Consider the following 24,052-nt stretch of genomic DNA (forward strand, 5'->3'; position numbering starts at 1 on the left):
ATAAATTCATCGTTAGTTTCAGGAGTACGTTTCAAATCAGTCCTGATATGTAATTGAATGCCAGTTCACAATAGAGAGAAATCTTCAAGTTCAGTGTAAAGAGTTTTCAGTTTGTTATTCAAGAAAACACAATACTTTAGTTTATCATAATCTAAGGAATTTCTCATTCTTTCTTTCTTTTTTGTTTCTCGTTTTCGAAAAAAAATGTTCATTGGTATGACAGACATCGGATTAGATTCTTTCTCATTGTTTGATCGCATTCTCAAAAAGAAGGAAGTAATAATATAGCTAAGTCACAATGGGAAGTTGAAAGTGTATATATATATATATATATATATATATATATTTGTTTAGCTAGTGTATTTAATTAGAAATCGTAAGTATTTTAATATCATTTCTTATAGTAATATTTGTTTTCATTTTCTAAAATATAGTCTATATATATTGATATACGATAAAAACGAAAAAAAGTAAATGAAAGGAGGAACAAGATTGAGTAATGAAGTAGTTTAGTCAGAGATAATAGAAATTAAGCTGAGTGCGAGTGGTCTCAGTTCGGCCTTTTTATGCACACACACACACAAAAAAAAGAAGAAAGAAACTAGATTTTGAATTGCTAAACTATAACCCACATTGTAGATTTCAAATCCCTTTTTTGTATGTAGGGTTATGAGTGAGTTATAGAAAATTTGAAATGTTTATTTTTTTTTCACTGAAGACTTACAACAAATATGACTTTAAATTACACTAAAATCCATCAATACTTCAACTGATATGTAAAACTCAACAGACATAATTATCAAACGAAATAAATCACCATCGGTGATGTCACAACTAGCCGGAGCGCTCGAACTGGATGCACCATCGTTGAATTGTGGATTGGTTGTGTAGGTTACCATTATCCCAATTTTCAGTAATGCAAGTGCTTCTTTCGGCAGATCATTGTCCTTACAACATTTCCTATTTCTCCGTAGATTCGCACGAATCGTTATGCTTGCATTGAGTGTTTCCAAGCTCATCCTATTCCTTTTCTTTGTTTTCTCTGTGTTGGTTTGGCTACGCTTAACTTTGGCGTTAAACCGAGGGAGACAGAAAGGAGCATAAGAGCAAATTTAGAAAGTTCAGCAAAAGGATTGTGACCAGTTGAATCTTTAATATTTTGCTACATCACTCCAAAAAGAGGCGGTATTATTACTTTCGGACTACCTAACAGCTGTCACATTCGTCCATTGAACTTAAATGTTAGAAATTGTGTCTGCTGGCAGTAGGAATACAGGGTGCTTCAAAACAACACTGACAACGTTTGGGAGCTGATTCCTGACACCAAGATAAGACAAAAGGTACAGACCAACCTGGGTGCACAGATTCTTTCTTTCGGACTTATAGGCTGCCGAAAACATGAAAAAATTAACTTTAAAGGTCCATAGCTCCAAAACTATGGGACCTACCGTAGTCGGATCCAGACTCCACTTAAAAACTAATGTGTGCTTGGTTCAGACATACATGTTTCAGAATCCTCAAATACTCACGCAAAAAATAATAAAAGAGGAACTTAGACTACGGGCATATAATTTGAAGTACTCACCAACTACCTCGGACCGATAAAAATTGTTGCGGAATTATCACAGGATTCAAAAACGTGGATATTTGGATAGAGCAGTGGTAGACCGTATTCGCTCAGTGGTAGACCGTTCACCTCTGGTGTATGGGGTTCCGGGTTTGATCCCAGCTCCCGCCAAGTGAACTTTGTGGTGTACAAACACCGCGTGCGTGGGTTTTCTCGGGGTTCTCCCGTTTCCTTCCATTGCCTTCATTCCACCATTTCATTCATTGGGACGTAAAACTCTACGATTTGTGCGTGCGTGCGTGTGTGTGTGTCTGTCTGTCTGTCTGTGTGTGTCTTTCTGTCTGTCTGTTATTTGCTATTTTTAAAATTTTGAACCCTGCATTCGATAGAGCATCAAAAACTATCAAAGAAAGTGATTAATTTTTTTACGTCACTCTTACCGTTCCCGAGACATTGGCCAAAAAAAATGGCCAGTTTCTAGATATTTAACGATCCATAGCTCGGGAACCATAACTTGTAGAGATATTATATTGATGTTGATCAATACCTAAGAGGATGGTGAATATTTTGGTACCAAATAGTAACCGATGGCCACTGGTTTGGCCAAATAGTAGCCGGTGACTACTGATTAACTGTGCAAAGCTATGTGATAATATGTTTAGAAAAAAAAACTGTCACGTAACAGTTATCGTGTTGAAACTGCTACGTGATAGTGTTTTTTACATATTATCACATAGCCCTGCTCAGTGTGTTATTGTGTATTAATACAAAATGGAAACAAGGCCTGATAGAATAGTGATTAACTGTCTACTGTCCAATTGACCACCGTTCCCCAGATATTGGCCAAAAAATTCGAATTTGTAGATATTTAAGCAGCCATATCTCGAGAACTGTAAGTCATACAGAGATGATATTTTGCTAATTTTTGCGAGAAAGAGAAGAAGGCGCGGATAAAAAGATTTACTTTTAATGTAGGAACAATGACAGTTATCCTTCCCGCTCCATCTCTCCATTCTTTTTAAGTTCGTTCTGGCAATGCTCTCGGAGCATTTTCAACTGGTTTAATATGAAAAGTTTAATCTCTCTCATGACTAATTCTAATATTTTATGAAAATAAATAATATTCATGTAAGATGGTCATTATTTTTTCCTTTTTCCTTAATGAAGAAGAAGCCTACTGCAGTAGGGTAGTCTATTGAATGATACACCTGATTTGCATAAGGAGAGAGCATTATTTTATGATTGTTGTACACACTTCATCTAACTCGAAAGAAACCTGGCAAACACCTTCAAAGTCGTTATTACTTATAAATACTGTTTCATAGAAATTTACTAGGTGACGGTTCATTTTGTATTTGGTGATCTAGAAAATATTTAGCACTAAGGTATTTGTAATATATCTAGTAATTTATGTTGGTAACAGGAGCATTTGAAGTAGCGTTTATACTTACGGGTTTTCTTTTTCTCCTTAACAGTGACTATTCCTCAGGGTGACATCACAATAGAAGCTGGAACGCCGTTGAACATATACTGCGTGTTAGACCTCAGTCATCCAGATGCTAAGGATAAGAATGCAAGCGATCTGGTCTTCTATGCAGATAGTGAAGAAGTTTTACCTCCATTTGTTCGCGTTCTTAACACTACGACAGCTCTCCTGCATATTGAAAAAACTATACCTATGGCAAAGAATTATTACTGCAAACTACGAGATAAGAGTGTCACAGATCCTATGAAATTAAAACCAGTGTGCCTCAATATGGTTAAGGTGGGATGTAAGTATGAAGTAGTTGGAGTATTTTTGCATCAGTAAGAGATACAATAGAATGTTCTCTGTAATATGGACATAGTGATGATTTTAAAATTCTGTTATATTTCCTAGAAAGTTAAATTCCCGTGAGTTTCAGGTAATGAGTAAAATATATGTATATGTAATAACTGAACATCATATTGGTAGTAAGATTAACGTACTTGGCAATCACTTTATTGGATAAATTAAAAAGACAATTGGAGTCCAATACGGTAAATTCTCGTAGATTGGCTTCCTCTGTAATTTAACTGCCTAATAAATTCACCTAATCGTGAAGGGGACATATAGCCTCGTTACTGACGTCCCCATTACTCACCCCTACTCATACTCATGTAAATTCACCTAATGTCCGTTTAATCAACCTAGGTATAGTCATGTGCCATTATTACGCCGAAAAATGGATGATAAAGGGGACTAAAGGTGGTCTATTTAAACATGTTTCAGTGCATGAATATGGATCTTATTGGATTTACTTAGTACATAAATTACTGTAGATACAGATTTAAAGTTCGGTGTTCGGTGACAATTCTGACACAGGAATGGGTTCGGACTCATATTGCCCATTTCTTGATGTTTGGGTGGGGTAACCTCAAAAACACAAGTGATCGAAATGTTCGCCATGTTGGGGTCAGTCATCTTGACTATTATTTTAATTTTGTAATCGAAAGATTAGCTTTCGACACATTCTTTATATGGAGCTTTCTTGAAGATCTATATTGCCGTTTGCCGTTTTGTTCTATCACTAATCGTTCACTAATTACGGCCTGTATTTCCTATGTTGATCCCTCAAATACATGCTCGAAATGACCATCCTGTGAAACAATGGTGTGTGCCACCTTCTCACATACAACTAGCAGTATATCTGGACGCACGACAGCAAAATAATCTGCTATCTAACTAACTAACTAACTAACTAACTCTATGGCCTATGGAATCCGGAGGTTCAGTGCCGTGTTCACAAAAGCTCTCCACTGACTTCTATCCTTAGCTAACTGCATCCAGTTTCTACTTTGTATTCCAATCTCTGCGAGATCCATCTTAATATTGTCCTCCCATCTGCGCCTAGGTCTTCGTAATGGTCGTTTTCCGATTGGTCTTCCAGTCAAAACTTTGAAAGCGTTTCTACTTTCTTCCATTCTAGCTACATGATCCGCCCACCTAAGCCTCCTAGACTTCACGACCCTAACAATGTTGGGTAAACCATATAAATTATGTAGTTCCTCGTTATGAAGTTTCCGCCATTCCCAATTCCCGTTCCTCTTGGGTCCGAATATTCGTCTCAGGATCTTGTTCTCAAATACTTTCAGTCTATGTTCTTCCCTCAGAGTAAGTGACCATGTTTCGCAGCCATACAAAACAACAGGCATGATTACCGTTTTGTATATTTTAATCTTCAAATTCCTCGACAGAATTCGCGACGACAAGAGATTTTCAACCGAATAGTAACACGAATTCCCTGCTTTTAGTCGACATTTAATTTCTTCGTGAATATGATTTTCCTCTGTTAATATTGATCCTAGATATTTGAAACTATCCACTTTATCAAAAGTATTATTTAATATTTTAACGCATCCATAATTTGCTGTATTCCGGTCCCGACGCACTTGCATGTATTTAGTTTTCTCTGCATTTACTTCTAAACCCATGTCCCTGCAAGCGTTTAATAAGATCTCTGCATTTCTTTCTATTGTTCTTCTATCATCACCTATTAAACTTACGTCATCAGCATATGCCATAACCTGGTGAATACCGTTCAACTCTAGGCCCTGGTTGCTATCTTTGATTTTCCTTATAGCGTATTCCAGAATGAAGTTAAATAATAATGGCGACAACGCATCTTCTTGTTTCAGGCCATTTTTGACGTGAAAGCTCTTGGACAAAAATTTTCCTACCCGGACTCTACTTTGGGATTCATTTAAACATATCTTAATTAATGTAATTAGCTTTTTTGGTATCCCAAGTTCTGTAAGAACGTTGTATAATGTTTCTCTCCTAACCGAGTCGTACGCCTTTCTAAAATCAATAAATAGTTGATGTACCGGGGTATTGTATTCCCACTTTTTTTCGAGTATTTGGCGAATGGTAAATATTTGGTCGATAGTTGATCGATTCCGTCTAAATCCGCATTGATAATCTCCAATAATTTCATCTGCGTATGGGGTCAGTCTTGCTAATAGAATATTTGAAAGGATTTTATAGGATGTTGACAGAAGAGAAATGCCTCGATAATCATTAGTCAGTTTTGTCGCCTTTCTTGTGAATTGGAACAATGATTGATTCTTTCCACTCTTGTGGCAATTCTTCCTTGTTCCAGATAAGGAGAATGAGTTTGTGTATCTTGTTCCACAATTTTTCGCCTCCAGCTAGAATTAATTCAGCCGGAATTTCATCTACACCCGGAGATTTGTGTTTCTTTAATTTCTTTATAGCAGTTTCTACTTCTATTCGGTTGGGTTCTGGAATATACGGTTCTGCGGTGTGTATCTCTTTTCTCCACGCACACTAGTTTTCGGTTGCGTGTTAAGCAAATCATCAAAGAAATCTTTCCATCTATTTAAGATGCTATCCGTGTCAGTGAGAACTGTACCGTCAGATTTCTTTAATATATAAGCCCGAGGTTGATAGCCTTTCTTAAATTCGTTGATTCCCTTATACATGTCCCGGATGTTTTCATTTTTACTATTATCTTCAAGTTCCTTAATTTTAGCTTTCAGAAAATCGCGTTTCTTTGTTCTAAAAGTTTTGGAAGTTTCCCGCCTGATATCTGCGAAATTTTGTGTAGCTATCTATTACACTAAATGCTGTAAATTACAGATCTTGACGGATTACAGCATTGCCATAAAGTGGCCCCCCAGGTACAAGTCCAGAGGCATGAGATCTGAAGACCTCAGATCCCCGACACACAGTCCACCTCCTAGGAAACTGATGGTTCACGTAGTCTCCGCGCGCTACGTCTGTTGACTGTGACCCATCCTCAGACAAAGTGACGGCAGGATCACCTCATTCAACAGCTGCAGGTACTGGTCGGAATTCATGGTACCGTAGGTAAAGAATAGGCCAATATTTTTTGTGCCAAAAATAGCGCCAGACATAACCTTTTCGGAATGTATCAGTTATTGTCACTCCAGTAGCAGTAGTTCGGTTTGTGTACTTTTCCTTTCACGTAAAAATACTCGTCAGAGAACAGCACCTTTGTTAGTTCCTTCATTGCCCATTCGGCAAACTGCATCCAACGGTCTGGATCGTTCTCTGTTAGATGCTAATACATCTGGATTTTACATGATGGCCATGTGTTAAAGGAAAGTATCCTTCGTACTTACTGCGAGTTTTATCGGCTACCAATTCCGTCTTCCGGAGTCTGATGATGAGTTTTCCACACAATTGTGAAAACGGGCTCCCTGTTGGAACGTAGTACATTAACCTGTGTAGCCACTGTATACGAGCTACAATTTCCATACATCAGGATTATCTCCACACATTCCTCGATCACTAGTAACATTGTTCAGTCTGTGATACTGCAAATATATAACAGACCATAGTTAGTGATTGGTCAGCGTAGAACAAAACAGCGGGATTAGTCAATCTGACACCTGCAAAGCTAAAACATGCCGTTAATGGTGAAGAGTTAGAGATAGGATAAAATAACATTGCATAGTTAGCGGCATGGCACTCCTTAAAAACTTTTCGCAGATAGGTATTAAACTAATTTATTCTACATGTACTATGTATCTATCAGTAGTAATCCTTTCTAGTTGAAGGGTAGAGTAAATAGTATTTGGATGTTAAATACGTATGGAAGTGAAGAAGGAAAAATATGTATTTGACTAAAATTTTGAAACTTCAATATCAGAATAAACATTTTGAGTGGTCTATGGCATGTTGGTAGATAAAGCAACTTACATTATTTCTTCATGTAAATTTGTCTCATTTTAGATAAACCAAGAGAAGTAGAGAACTTTACTTGTGTTTCAATGAACTGGGAAAATCTAACGTGTACGTGGACACCACCTCCAAATTATGTAAAAACAACCTACTCGGTGGGATTTCGATTACCTGGAAGACCTGGTGGTCGGTAAGTACTAGATATACTAATGGTTTAGGTGTATGGTGTTTACATTTAAATATAATTTATTTACCTACGTATAAAACACACACATACATAACGGATACGAAACAAAACAGATCATTGGAGTAAAGTGAATGCTGCTAACAGTATAGATGAATTTATTTTTACTTTTACTTAAACACTTATACTGTATTTTTACATAAACGGCATACCTAATCACGCCAGTTTACTGCCGAAAAAAAAAATGCTTTTGCATACCAACGTAGAAATACTGAAATACTTTCTTTTTCTTTTGTTTTGTTTAATCCCTTAGATGAGATTTCTGTCTATTAATAATTTTGAAGTAATTTATCTTAAAAAGTAGTTATTCGTCTCTAAAATAAAGCTCTTGCTAACAATTATTATTATTATTACTATTGTTTTCACGTTTTATTATCCCAATATGTCAACATTTTGTTGAGGACCAATAAACTACACAGAGATCACTGGTTTAGTGAAATATAATGTGTATGTGTGCGTTTAAAGATGTTTATGACTTTGATTAAGATTAAAGTACACTGTCTACCGTAAATAATTTGGACACTTGCGTGAAATGTTCGTCTGGGTTCGTTCTGAAAAAAAAAAAAATGATGCCTTCACTTTTTGTTGCTATGAGAGCAACCAAGCTCCGAGAATTGCTCTCGACTAGATTGCGAAGGATATCTTCTACCCCCAAACTTCTTACAAATTTCATACAGGTGGTTTTTCATTGCTCACTCGTCCAGAGACGTTACTCCACAGCTTTAGCTTGTCTCAGAGATACAAGATTGAGATCGGGACTGCGTGCAGGTCAGTCCAAACGTTGACTTTTTTTCGTGTCGCCGTGTAGTAGTAGCAGCAGCAACATGGGCCCTTGTCATCCTAGAAACATTAGGGGTCCACTTCGTGGAATTTTTACAATGTTAAGAGCATTTCATTGTTAATAGCTTTACAGTACCACAGTACATTCACACTTCCACAGACAACTACCAGTGATTTCAAACTGTGGTACGTGAAACACTTACATATCATAATGTCTTCACCTCAAACTTCCTGTTGCCACTATGCACTCGGGTGGAAAGCATTCCCCGAATAGTCCCCGCACTATACATCGACCGGAACAATGTAAATCTCGACTCATTACTTCACAATGATTTCCAGTGTTCCAGTGTGTGGCTGTGATTTTGCGAACACTGTTTAAGCCTCCGAAGTCTATTTTTCTCTGAGAGAGAGGGCTTAAATGAAAGTGCTCTGCCTAGAATCCACACGGCGGGCCTATGTTCGCAATGTTCTAATGAAAACAGTACTTCTGTTTCCTCCTTAAACTCCTTGACCATCAACTGTGTCCAGTTTTTAAATTCTCACTTTTCAAAGTTCTGCAAACTCGCCTAGTCGGAATTACGACAGTGCTCCTTCATCTTCCACATACACAAGATGGATGCCGTAGTTAATTTGGCCAGTTTTGCTCAATGGCTATTGGACTGCTGAACAATCTATTGAAAGTATTCCACAATTAAAAAATTATCAAAGACCACCAACTCTGCACCAGTTCCAATTTCCTTCCACAACTGGTTCTCTTGCTCACGAGTCAAATAATCTTCCATCACGGAATGTCCAGATATTTACTGTAGATAGTATACATATGAGTACTTCTAAATATACATTTTCACTTGTATGTATGTGTGCAATGGAGTTTCATAAAGATAATTTGGTTTATTCTGAAGGGAGGCGCTATAATAGTTTATCATCGTCGTCATTTTGATGTAGTAAAAGTAAAATAAGCATATAAGTGAAAGAAGAAGGAATTTACACCTTTATTGGGGAATTTGTAATACAATTTTAATGATATACGTGTTTATTTAAATTGGCTTTTCTTTCTATGTATCAGTATTAATATAGTTCATGCGGACATACCGTTGTTTTTTAAAAGTTCTGTTTTAATTCTCAAGTTGAAGAATTCTGTAGGAAGTCGCCCATAGATGTCTAAAATTCTCGAGAGTTTGTAAACATTTTTTTTTCTTTCTTGGAGGCATAAATTCAAACTAAGTTTTACTTACATGTTAGTTCTTTATACATAACTTCTATGCACTTAAGGATAATTTAGCCATTTGGTGCGTTTCCGCAGGTCCATTTTCTGCGCTTGATTTTGAGATGAATGTGCATCAACAAACTTGAATAACTTTGAACTCGGTGATTGCAAATCAGACGATGAGTTGTTTATAACAAACTATATGTATGATAGTTGTAAGTTTCCTTTAGCTTTATAATAATTGTTACTATGTCTTGCCTCCTAAATATATTAAAACATACCGGACATCTTCAAAACTAGTATACTTCAGAATACACAATGAAACCTAAGTATGTTTAACGAAATACCATGGTTTCGTTGTAGATTTTTTCTGTTTGATACAGATTATATTGAATTTAAATTATTTAGTTGTTGGATTAACTACTGAGTGTTACAGTCAGTTAACGACCAGAGTAAAAACTGAGCTACATAAAGTGTCATGCCAGCCATTCGTAATTATTAAAGTTCTCATTCCTTTATATACTGTATATAAAAATAATTTTATAGGCAAATTAAACTCGAAAAACTTTAAGTTGTCATGTTTTACAATTCTAATATAGAACGCAAATCTTGATTTTTACAAAAGAGACGTAGTAATTATACAGATATCTTAGTAAGTATAATGAGTGATTATGCATATTAGAAGAGGGAACAGTGAAATAGAGGAGTAAAGAACAGAAAAAGAAATTTTCCAGTATGTCATCCATCTCACTTTCTCCAAGTCTAAAACAGAGTAAAGTGACTGAAAAGGTAAGGCACCATTTTGTTAAGATGTGCAGTTTCCATTGCGTACATTAGAGTATTTTATGATAGGTGTCTATCGTTTACAAGTGTTTCCACTTCTTAAAAAATGTAAGTGAAAATTTCACAATGGAAAAACGGTTGTACACAAATTTTGCTTAATACAAGTTTGATTATATGGATATGTTTATGAAAAGCAGTCAGAGGATATATATACATATACGATATATACGTATATATATATATACGAGCAGTCAGAGGATATATATATACGATCACTGTACACTCAGTTGTTCTGAAAGGATTAAACAAGGAAATAAGAAACAAAGTAGAAAAGCAATATAATTCACGAAAATTGATAAAAGTCACAGGTCCTCTTGTGCTAAATAGTTTGCACTCCTACAATGCTCTACCATTTTCTAATTTACTTCGTATTGAATGTAAGAATATTGTTATGCAATTTGCGCCTTCCCTTCTGGTAACACCAAATTCTCTTTGTTATTATGTTTTATTTTTCTTCTTTTTATCTTGATTTTTATGTCAAGTTTCGATATGGTAAACTTTTCTTCCACTTTTTAAAAGTGTTTCATTCAGTATATAGATTTGGGTTTAAAAGATGTTTAATATGTTGTGTGTTTTACTTCCATATGTAGTTTTTGTTCGTGTGTATGTGTGTTATGTTCGTAACATTTTGTTGCATGCTAAGTGTGACTAACTGAATGTTTTTTTTTTTTTTATTTCTTTCTTTATTATATGATCAGTTGTCTACAGCAGGAGCAATATGCACGCTAAAAGCAGGTATTAAAAAAAATCATTGATCACGTACAGTAATGGCCACTAACATTTGTTCTAATAAGGTAGTAGAACAATAATTGTTTTCTTTATATATATTCCAACATAATTCTTTCGTTCGCTGTGTATTTGTGTTAATCTCCGTGAGATCGTGAGTACAGTCGAATAAGATTGCATGCGTCAACTTCCTGCATTAATTTCTCATCAGCATATCATATTGGAAAGAGTTTGCTTATTTCGGCGTTGTAGGTCGGTAAGTGGAAGCACAAATGCCGGTTTGTGAAACACAAACTAAGAACAAACTCTTGATGATTTTTGTATTTTGGGGTTCAGAGTGTGTTGGGGTGGGGAATCCAGCTAGAGAAATGTTCTACCATCTCTGACTATATGTATACTGCACGTATATATCTACTTACAAATTTAGTAGCATAAAGGCAAATGTTATAACAGAAAAAAAAAAAATGGTGTCAGATAAGCTGGTATTTCAAATTCTATATGCAGTAATTAACAGTGGTTGAGAATTTTTTTTTACTCTTTACTGACAATTGCTAATAGTTTGACTAATTACTGGTCGATTTTAGTAAACAGAATGATACTATACAATGAGACAATTTCGTACAAGCATTAGTGCTGTAATCGTCTGCGAACAGCCTCGACTGATTTCCGTAGAAACTCCAGGTTGGAAAATGCCGAATACGATTCGCCAATATACTCATCCGTGAGTTCATGTTGTAAACCTCTTCAGACGTCCACCTTTACAAGAAACTGTATCGCGTGTTATCATCGTTCTTGCTAGCGATTCAAGTAAGCTACGAAGGACAAGTCAACGTCCCGGAAATTCGTTGTGGAGGCACGTACGAATCATGAAGAATGAGTAGCACTGTTTTACATAAAGATCAGACACTCGTTGTCTTAGGTGAGTAATGGGCTAAAATCTTGCAACGTAGGCAACGATCTGTGTTCATTGTCCTACGAATAAGGACTGAGCCAACAACATTGTTGAATGTCATACCCATCACACTGTGATCATTGCATGGTGTGTTGCGTTTTTCAACAATGGCCACAGAAACTATACCAACTAAGAATGATTTTCCTTATTCGTGATGCTTACACTCTCCACCGATAGTTCCTGACAATACTGTGGCTTCCAAGGACGAAACAGCTCCATTTTCTTAACAGTTTGGATCGGGTGCGGGTTAGACCACATTCACAGGCAACTTTACTTGTTGACTTTGATGGGACTTCAGATAATATTTCCTGTTTCATTTGCTAACTTCCGTCGGAATGATGACCACCTCTCCAGGTATCTGGCACAGACCCTGTAGTCATAAATTAAAACGTCAGTTTCTGATTATCTTATCACTCATTGCAGCGCGAAGTCCATGAACATTCCGCCATGATAGCTGCATTCGTGTCACGTTTTATATAGGTGGTCAACTAATCTCGTTCACTAAGTGTTGGTCTTTGAACCATTCTTAAGTGCACTAGAGATACAAAAATCGACCACTGTAGAAATTATATATATTTCGCAAACGCAATCACATTTACAGAACTTATAAGCAATTTCCAGTAAGGACTAACTCTTAGCCACTGTGTATGTAGTAGAAATAAGGTTTCTGGTTTTTGTGTGCGTTACGGTACAGATTTGGTTCCATAAACAACATAGTGAGCTCCTAGAGTTTAGATAGTAGATCTGTGTGTGAACAATTAAGTCTCAGTGTGTACATGATAATACATCTTGTTTTATACAAATATAGTATATTTACAGAAAATTTAAGCAGTTTTCAATACAAATAAATTCTTGTATACTCTGTATGTTCTAGAAATTAGGTTTCTGGTTTGTGTATGTGTATGTGTGTGTGAGAGAGAACAGGATGGGTTGTATAAACAGCGTAATAGCTTCTTAGAGTTTAGATAATAAATGTATGTACAAATAAAACCTCAGTGTGTGTACACGATTTTGTCGCCAGATTCGAACAATTATGCAAACATAATCAAATTTGAAACACGAGTAGAAGAACTATAATGGAATTCACGATATACTTTTCTGACAACACGTATCTTTGATTTTTAAACAAAACACAGTAAAACTCCACCATAGCATGTAATGAAGAAATGGGATCAATTTCTGGTGCTGGCGTGATAAATAGACCACAAAATGTTAAGTAATGTATCTTTTCATATTATTTTTGTGAAAATGTTTTACTCATTGTGTTGAATCTGGAAGAAAGTTAATGTCACTAAACATGGATGCTCAAATTGAGAAGCAGACAGTACTACCCTTCATTATACATTATATATTATATACATTTTAGATATATATTATATTTATTATACATTAATCTTGGCTGAGAATATTAATGAATTTTCCTTGTTGTGAACCAACTTGTGAACTACCCTCTAAATCTTGAAGGATGTGCACATCGACAAAACGATGTCAAATATGCAAAGAAGAAAATAAAAACTATTGGAAAAGATAAGCCGGAGAAGCATTCAACATAAAGCATGAGCTAATCAGAAGAAGTAGACAAAGTGGATTTTTTGTTCTGGAGAAAACAGTGGGTGACCTGCAATTTTACAGCATTTACTCTGATCAAATACATATTTTTTCAAGATATCTGTGAAACAAGAAGCTAAATTTAAATTTGAAGATAATATCAAGGTAGAACTTGCAAAACACTATAAAATAAAATGTTAAGATTTCGTGAATATAAGAAATTCGACTACATGGTATACTTGTATAACATCAAATTTTCACCATTTTATTTTATAACATTTTCTACTTTCTACCGTAATATTATTTCCAAATTTTAATTTTGCATTTTGTTTTACATCCATTCTGTAGAATGAAGTAAGAATTTAAAATCTTGCACATGGAAATAATGAATTCTGCAAGTAGATAAAAGGGCATTATAATATTTTCTTGTTCAGGAACTATGGGAACACCACCATACACATCGGTAAAAAGAACGTTGAGCACTAGATGCCCATCATCGTGTAATGTTTATGTGAAGAATAGTGCTTAAACAAATTTATTTCTTTATTTTAAAGACCTATTATATTTCAGTTAATATTTTTGTGTTTATTTGAAGAGTCATGCATTCACCAATATCTGTGGTAATATTAAGTGTATACATTCAATGAAAAGTCCAAATATGAGTTACATATTTTAGCTTCATCTTTAGTGTTTTCTGAGTTCATATGCCAAAGACAACAACTTAATCGAGACAGTTACACAACTCAATATTTACTACACGAAATAGAAAAAAATGTCTGGACTGTGAAAGAAATGAGTGTTTATGAATTGTGTCGTTTGTTGTAGCTACTAACGTAAAGGAACTTTCAAGATTTAAATTCTTCTGGAAAATTAGCAGCATGTTAGATACGATGAGATAGTTGGTGGTGGTGCATATAGTAAAAATCAGTGTAAACTCAATATGTAAATAACATAGTTGTTGTTTTCTCCAAATAAATGTATTTTGTATGTAGCTCACTAAAGTTACCCTTCCAAGTCATTTAATTTATAGTTTTTAAGTGAAAATCTTGTGAGCACTCCAGCAGTATAAAATCATCTTATGTGTAATCAGTATAAGATGTACGACTACATACAGGCTAATTTTGACGTACTTTACGTAATAAACAATAATTTAAGCTTTTACTGTTCTTCTAAAACGTGACAATTGTTAAATACATTTGAGTGCGTATCATTTTAATATTCCGTTTTTATATCAAAAGTGTTTTACTTTTATATTCGGTTTAATATTTATAAATCATACCTTATTTAGTAATATTAAATTTATGTTCAACATAAACACTTGATTCAAGTGCAATCAAAATAAGTGTATCTAGTTAAAATACTGATTGTTCACATAGGGAAATCAGTTATGGAAGTTCACACAAGGAACTTGGTTATGGAAAAGTTTTGAACTCCTTATCCCCCTTTTCCCTCCGCGCTTTGGATACATTTCAATGAAATTTTAATGATAAAAACCCATAAGATACTATATTTTGGGGATACATTTTGTACCCCTCTATTCCCTTAGGATGCGACCTTTAATCAATGTTACATGTTAAAAACCAAGCTTGAGATAGGTATTAACTACTAGCAGCGTTCACCCCGCTTCGCTGCGGTCACCCCGGAACGCAATAAACTTTGTTACTTAGATAATTTTTACTTTTTCGCTTTCAAGTGATATGATAAAAACCATAGAAGATTGCAGTAAATGTTAACATTATATCGCCTGTCATTTATGTTAACCCGCCCCGCTTCGCTGCGGTCACCCCGGAACGCAATAAACTTTGTTACTTAGATAATTTTTACTTTTTCGCTTTCAAGTGATATGATAAAAACCATAGTAGATTGCAGTAAATGTTAACATTATATCGCCTGTCATTTATGTTAACCCGCCGAGTGACACGGTCATGCGGGTTGCATATAAATACGTTTATTTTTACCTATGATGAACTAACAAAGGATTTGTACGTTATGGACACTTGAATGGTCAATTATCTGAAGACACTGGTAATTGAAAATTAAAGTGATATGATAAAAACCATCTAGGGTCCAAATCCTAATAACCCCCCAAAAATGAAAGAAATTGGTTCAGCCGTATTAGCGTGATGAGGGAACAAAGGATTTGTGCGTTCTCTTTTATATATAAGATATCCATTTTCCTGTGATGCGATTACAAACCACACGCAACGTCGATTTCATCGGGACTCACTAATTAATTTAGCGACCTCGAAAACTATGGACAGTAATCACGATCATTTTGGACTTTTTTATTTTTCACCACTTCTTATTTCTCATGTCGATGAGGGCTGAACTTGAATTAAAAAGACATCGGAAGTGTCACTGTTCATCTCAGTGACCCCGAAAACGATTGAATCGACATTAATATCGATCATTTTCGATTATTTCTACGTCACCTTTTCACCCCCACCCCTAAGGGTGTTATACCCACATTATTTTCTTCCCTATTTTAACTCCTATGTATGCCAAGAGTGGTTGAAATTACTCCAGGCGTTACATAGTTACGCTGGATATACATACGTACATACACATACATCCATTTATATATACGTATACAATAATTTAACCGTAGATTTCCCTTCCTTTCATTTCCGAAGAGAATATTTTTATACCATAGATACAACTGAAACGCGATTTGATTTTTCGATCTTTCACTATTGATGGGATGGTGTGGGCAGCGCAGGTCATTATTGGTTCAAAGCAAGATAAGTACAGTTAGAAACTATTGCTAACCAATTTTTCAAATTTAATGCGAAGTTCAAAGCTAAGGCGTTCATGATGAAACGAATGAAATCGTTAAATGTAAAACTGTACATACAGGTTAATGAATTATAACTGTGAAGAGGCCGCCTTTGTGTTTGATACTTTACAAGGTTTTCCGTATTTTGAGATAAATGGAAGAATGAGACTAAATGGATGGCCTCGTCGGAGACTGCTTTGGATTAAAAATTTACGATACGTTGTTCTCCAGGTAACCCAGGAAGGGCAGTCATGTTACTGACTATTGGAACCTTCCAAGAGTTTTGTATGATAAACAGGCACCTAAAAGTGTGAAACATTCTTGCACCGTAATTCTGGTATATGCTCTTATTGAATGCACACAAACAACTTAAGATTTCAGTGTTCTTTCATTGAATAACTGGAAAGCCGATCTTCACGTGTTATATTTTTTTTTTTGTAATACATAAAAATTTTGGCTTCTCTTGGATGTCTAGTCTATAATATGTCACAGATCATGTTCATACTAGAAGAAAATTTCCTTTTGAATTGTTTTACTACGAGAAAATAAATCAAAATCATCAGTTTACAACAGACAATTATCAATTTACTAAAAGATGATGGTAATAAAGCTAAATAGCATATACTGCTGGGGTGATTCATTTTTTATGTAGTAGGATATACGTAAATAAGAAACTTAAAATGTAATTATGAAGCGCTGAGAGTGAATACTTAAATGTTTGGTTTTATTTAATCTTTGTTTCTTTCTTTAAACTTATTTTTTTCAAAATGAAGACAAATTTAATATTTTTGAAAGAATTGTTAATTATAATTTTGAAGAGTAGGAAAATTCACTAAAGCTGCTAGTAGTTCCTGACAGTAATAATAGTAATAATAATATATGTATTAAATGAAAATAAATCACGATGTATGTTTGTACGAAATAAATTGTAATATTACTTGTTACTTAATCATTGTGCCATGTGATAAAAATGAAATTAAAATTTAGCTAATAAGCCAAACGTGGTTTGCTATTTATTTACGGGATTTGACGCACACTTCTCTTTTTTGAAAATCAATTCAAAATACCAAAACAGTCATGACCTCAGCCTGAAAAGTGTCGAAAAAGAAATGCTTATTAAGTAACTCATAGTTATTTCAATATGACAGTTTGGTCTGGTAAATCCAGGTTCAATTCCCGGCAGGAAGCTCTTGTTTGTATCTCACGTTAAGCTGTAGGTCCACGTTTCATATAGTCTTGCTGCTGAAAGGGACGCTACACTCAAATTTAACTAACTTCAGGGACAATCGAAAGTTATTTCTTTGAATTTACCGTTCCAGTTTCTTAAGAGTTTTAAAACAAAACTATTATTTCATGGTTTCAACTCATTGCAAGCACCGTTTCTACACAAACTTAAACAGTACCTTTACGCAAATTACATATACATTTTACTTAGATCATTCAATCAAACGAACTTGAAAAATTTTTTTGGATTATACTAGGAATATTAATTAATTTACAAATCTTTGAAAACTGATCATACACTTGTGTAAGCATTTGCTTCGTTTAGTTTAATGAATACAGCATATTTGGCTAGGAGACTATAAAGAGAATATATTGCATTGTATTAGGAAAAACAAAGTCGAGTATGTGTACTGTGCTTGATAAGATTCAATAAATGCAACGATTTCAATTATTTTAGAACTGTAATAAATCGCGAACAGCTCTGTTGTGATCTTTTACTAATCGTTACACTGAATCAGCTACCAATATAATTTTTGGCGCTATTAGTTTTAACTGCAACAAGTATTGATTGAACAGTAATAAGTTGAAATATTTAAAAGTTAATTTCCATGGCTGAGAATTTATGGAACGTTTTTTAAATAGCAAATCACGTCAAGCGACTTGTGATCTAAATGATTTCATGGTGTGTGTATTTTTCGTATTATAAATTTGCTCGTAGTACTTCTCAGGTGGAAAGTAACTTACACTGTAAAAACAGGAAAATGTTAATTATACTTTTTAAAAAGATATGAAGATGGTGTTTCACACGTTTCTCTCACTTAGAATATCTAGCAAGTCAGACTGTCCTTGCCATCTCTATGGTAAAACAGAATGTGAAGATCTGAGTGGGTACCCTGCGTTCAAAGTGAACATGAGTGGATGTAAAATCAATTTAACCAAAGCGTTCACGACGTATACTTTTCAATTTTCAACCGGTGTCATTGTCCAGCTAGAAATTGAAAATGCTCTAGAATCCTATCCAAAAAACTTTACCTATACTTACGAAGGATCGGACTACGGTGCAATAGGTTTGTATTTCGTGATTTTCGTTCCATTATTTTTCTGTTACTATTGTTTTTATTATAATTTAATACACATTAGATGTTACTATTTGAATATGTATGTCTGTAGTGTGGATTTGAAATGCCAGATACTGACACTCTTTGCTAATCATAAACAATCTTTTTACTATGCATATATCAAGTTTAGAATATATATATATATATATATGTATTGAAATTTCATCTATATGTTGATACCCTGTGTCAGGTTTTTTGTTACAAAAATATTTGGAAACAGTGCTACCTCAAGTTATAATCAGAGATGGAGCTGAAGGTTTGAAATATGAGATTTGTGTGTGTGTGTGTGTGTGTAGGGAGGAGGGGACGTCACAGAAATGTGTACTAACACTGTAAAGTTTTTCTTACGAATACGTATCTTTCTTGTTCAATACAGGTCCGTCTTCAGGTTTTATATTGTCAAATTTTACCTTCTTTCATGAGAAAGGAAGAGGAAACGGGAGAACCCGAAAAAAAAAAACAGTGTTCGTCAACACAAAATCAACTTTATGGAACCTGGAATCGAACCAGTGATATTACGCACCAGAGGTTCTATCTGTATATACCTTTTGGTTAATAAAGTGTTATTGTCAATAATTGTATGTAATGTTCGCAACTCTTTAATCTGCAGTTGAATTTTTAAACGAGATTTTATTCAGAAACTGTGGGTAACAGGACGGTCGCAACGGAACAAAGTAAGCGTCGTATCGGGTATCAGTTAAAATCGTTCTTTCTCTCTGTATTTTATATATATACAGGGCCGTGCCGTGGAAAATCAGCGCCCGGGGCGAGAGTATACGACGGCGTCCTCATACATATATTCCAAGCAATTTTTCCTATCTTTCTTCCTTTTTTCTCCCGATTTTTTCGTCCCCCTTACTTCGGCGCCCGGGGTCGTCGCCCCTCTCGCCTCCCCCACGGCACGGCCCTGTATATATATAGATAGATAGATATGTCGCAGTGTTTCTAAAATGAATGTGAAGCTCGCAGCAGGCTAATGACACAAGCAGATGTAAGGTACTGCACCTTGTTATTGTGCACTTCAACACGTTTCTAAAGAGAATCCGAAAATAATATTTAGATCCAGAAGAATTTCTCTAAACGGAAAATTGAACACTATCACCATTTATACATATAGCTTCAATTATATGTGCATGAGAATGCATTACAGCTTTCCCAGAAAGAAATATGATCAAAATAAGATTAATTGATTTAGTACAAATATTTTCAACTGGTAGTACAGTTTTCATCAAGAGTGGACATCCCCTTCACGTTCGTCAGTAATCTTCGAATAATTTGACCCTCTCTACATTACATTACTGAGAAACTGTATTGAAATTGAGATGGTCCGGATTGAAATTAAGATAGAAAAATGGAAAAACACTGTTTCTGGTCGCTGTATCTTGCTCATTATTCAATCACTGAAGGGGTCAAAAGCGAAATTTCAAGTTGCAACGGCGCAAATACTACTGCACCTATACTATATGCGCAGCCTATAACAAGTATGATGTTTTAACTCACAATAGTTCTTTACATATTGTATTATTTGTCACTAGAAGAGGATAAATAGATTGAAAGAACTAAGATCAGCTCACTGCATTTTATATCATTTCTTATTTTTATCCATCAGGTAGACTCAGTTTCTTTATTATTTGTTCTTAATGTATTTTTACTTATATCTTAAGCTCGGAACAACCGAAGCAAATAAACCCATAAACTAGAATGCTATACTTGATCAATGCAGGGGGGTATATCGACTTTTGGGCCACCTCATATATATTGTCCTCTTTTTGATTACAATTTTAGAATAACTGTTACACATTAATACACGGTCTTCGTGATAGATGAGTGACCACAATAAAACTTCGTTTTCCATAAACATTTTGCTTATGTGAAAAAAAAAAAAACCTCTTTGTTAGAGGGGAAATGAATTCATTCTGCTAAGCACTATATACAGGGTGTTTCAAAACAACACCGACAACGTTTGGGAGGTGATCCCTGACACCAAGATAAGACGAAAAGTATAGACCAACCTGGGTGCACAAATGCTTCCTTTCGGAGTTACAGGCTGCCGAAAACTTGAAAAAATGAAATTTAAAGGTCCATGTATAGGACCTACAGCAGTCGGATCAAGACTTCACTTATGAACTAACATGTATGCTATCCAAAAATCCATATTTCAGAATCCTGAGATACCCACGTAACAATTCTTATAAAGGAGGTTTGGCTATGAGCATATAATTTGAAGTACTTACCAATTACATCTATAAAAATTGTTGCGGAAGTAATGTAGGATTCTGAAACATGGATATTAAGATAGGGCATATACTAGTTCTTAAATGAAGTCTTGACCCAACTAAGACGGGCCCAATAGTTTTGGAGCTATGGACCTTTAAAGTTCATTTTGCAAGTTTTCGGCAGCCTATAACTCCGAAAGGAAGCATTTGTGCACCCAGGTTGGTCTATACTTTTCGTCTTATCTTGGTGTCAGGAATCACCTCCCAAACGTTGTAGGTGTTGTTTTGAAACACCCTGTATATACTGCTTCACTCACATAGGAGAGAGAGGGGCAGAAAGAAACATTCATTCTCCTCGAAGATGGGGGGTACCCCGTTCATCCCCACTTTCCCCTACTATTTGTTTGCAAAATTTAAAGAAAAATATAACCAAATGTTTTCTTTTCATAGTAAACATAAAATATAGTACAGATCACATCCTCTGTCGAAACAATCGTGAAACTTAATTATGTGTTATTTGCTTTAAACTTATCATTTCTCATCATCTAACGTAATTCACACAATAAACTAAAAGATGAAGTAGAATTAATGAAATATACAGGGTGTTAATGAACTAGACAGACAAACTGTACGAGGTGATTCCTCACATCAAAATAAGAGAAAAAGTTCATACGGACCTATGACCAAAAGTGCATAGTTTCAGAGCTAGGGCTGTCCAAAGTCGCGAAAAAGCTAAATTTTAACAGACCGTATTTCGAATTCGAGAAGCTGTGGATGGTGGTCCTTATCAGCGTAAAGGAAGGCACGCATACAGAATCCAAAAATGCATATTTAATTAATTTTGAATAAGTGTACACGGTATTCCCTACAGGGTGTAATTCGCAGATATGCTCTCAATAGACTTTTCAGATTACCCTGATTTTAATCTTTGACTAGCTGTGGGCTCGCCCCCAGACTCCCGCGTTTGCTCGGCCTACTGCGTTGCATGTCTTACGTATCAGCCTTTGTATCAACAGTGAATTTCGTGCATTTGCTCTTCATATTTCCTGAATTATTCCAGCTGGGGACTTTACCCCCACACACTCGCCTTTGCCCGGCCGACGACCTCGCACCTCTTAAACCCACAATTCTACAGAATTTCAAGTTTATTTTCCTATTTCGACTATCTAAAATGTAAGATTTTGTTTCCCAAGAAAACGACCATTTAAATAACATGCGGAAATTCTTCATGCCCCCTTTCGACCCCCTAAAAATTAAAAATATTCACTTTTGGCAATTTTCCTGTCGGTTAGTTTCGGAAAGCTGCAATCATGCCAAATTTCAACTTTCCACGTCAACCGGAAGTACCCCTTTAATTTATGTCAGTTCATGTAGTTTTATATATAGTTAGGACTAGCATCTGGCTAACTGGGGCTCCGCCTCCAGACCCCCCAAATCTGCTCGGTCTACGGACTCGTATCTTTTCGGTATCAACCTTTTCATCAAGAGTGAATTTTTTGCATTTGCTCCTTAATTAATTTCCTGAATTGGTCACAGCTGGGGGCTTCGCCCCCTGATCCTCACGTTTACTCGGCTTACGTCCTCGCATCTCTTAAATCCACAGTTCTACCAAATTTCAAGTTCTTTTCCTATTTCAAGTATCTAAAGGATAAGATTTTGTACCCCAAGAAAAACACCCATTTAAATAACATGAGAATTTCTTCATCCCCCTTTAGACCACTCTAAAAATATTCCCTTTTGGCAATTTTGCTGTAGGTTAGTCACGGAAGGCGAAATCTCATCATTCTAATCCTGCCGGAAATGTCTAAACATATTGGGGTGTAGAAGACGTCCCACATAAATAACATGGGAAAAATTTTTCAGTTCCCCATAAAACCACTCTACAGTTGGAAATTTTTACTTTTACTTATTTACTGAGTTAACCTAACAAAAACGTACAAGCATACCGAATTTGAAGCTTTTATTCCAATTCCAAGTACCTAAAACATGAGACTATAGGTCAAAAAGAAAAAAAAATATATTTAAATAACATGGGGAAATTCTTCATCCCTCCTCTAGACCCTCTAAAAATTAAAATATTCACTTTTGACAATTTTCCTATCGATTAGTCCCGGAAAGCTACCATCATGCCAAAATTTCAACTTTCCACGTCAACCGGAAGTACCTTTTTAATTTATGTCAGCTCATGTAGTTTTATATATAGTTAAGATTAAGATTTGCATACGAGTGAAAACATATGTTTACATGTTAGTAAAGTGTTCATTTCGAAGTTCAAACTTTCGCCCCATTGACTGTTTGGGCGAAAGTTCTGTGGTGGGCTACTTTCCATTTATTCTTAATAATAATAATAATAATAATAATAATAATAATAATAATAATAATAATAATAATAATAATAATAATAATAATAATAATAATAATAATAAAAAGTGTTCTGTTATATACAGTGAAACTTGTATTAGGCGACCACTGCTGTTCCACTGAAAGCCTGTTAGTAAGAGCGGTCACTTAATAGAGTTTGACATATTTTTAAATGCAATATCCTTTCTAAAGATACAAAGCACATGAAAGGCCCAACAATTCTTACACGAACTTGCTTGCTGCCTGGTGTAGTCGATTGATCTAAGGCAGTAGTTCTCAAAGTTCAGTCCGTAGGTCCTATCCAGGGGGTCCGCGACGCCTAAAAATTTAAATGTGTTGTAGTAAAAGGAACTCGTACCTGATAGGCAAGAAATATATTTTTTTCAGTTACTAAAAAGAAAGCAATTAGAAACTATACTTACGTTTGTAAATTTAGATGTTTTCCTACTTTACTAAATTTCTGGCCTGAGGCTGGTCAATTGTTATATAGGACTACTTCAAGTGAGAGAAATTTCTTCTTTGTTAGAGCACTTTTTCAAAAGCAGTCGTACATTAACTGTACGATGCCTCGGAATGTCATGGATTTCATCTTCAAGTGGCCAAAAGCTCCCACCACTACCACCAATTCCAAATCTTTTAAAAAAGTAAATGTTAGTCATTTCTATGCTTATAAACATCAAGCCCCCCAATTCTGGTATTTAAAAAAAAAAAAAAAAACTATGAGAAACCCCTCCCAAAATATGTTCCTAGATCTGCCACTGCGAGTAACTCTTGACTCAAATTGGTTTGCGTGTGTGCTGC

The 24,052-nt window shown here is 35.2% G+C and overlaps 1 protein-coding gene across 5 annotated transcripts in view; it reads left to right on the forward strand.

Annotated features, from left to right (window-relative positions):
* Positions 1-24,052, forward strand: part of LOC145688161 (uncharacterized) — a 351,061-nt gene that overhangs the window by 239,478 nt on the left and 87,531 nt on the right. For 2 of the 5 annotated variants that reach the window (XM_081761987.1, XM_081761988.1), the window contains 3 exons: positions 3,043-3,339; positions 7,308-7,446; positions 18,379-18,623. In XM_081761987.1, the coding sequence (XP_081618113.1) occupies positions 3,043-3,339; positions 7,308-7,446; positions 18,379-18,623 (681 nt within the window). Of the gene's footprint in view, positions 1-3,042; positions 3,340-7,307; positions 7,447-11,028; positions 11,066-18,378; positions 18,624-24,052 lie in introns of those variants that run through there. The other 3 variants (XM_081761990.1, XM_081761989.1, XM_081761991.1) reach the window with 3 other exon arrangements.

This window comes from Thermobia domestica, chromosome 6, assembly GCF_964235325.1.
Source record: "Thermobia domestica chromosome 6, izTheDome1.hap1.1, whole genome shotgun sequence".
Lineage (NCBI taxonomy): Eukaryota > Metazoa > Arthropoda > Insecta > Zygentoma > Lepismatidae > Thermobia > Thermobia domestica.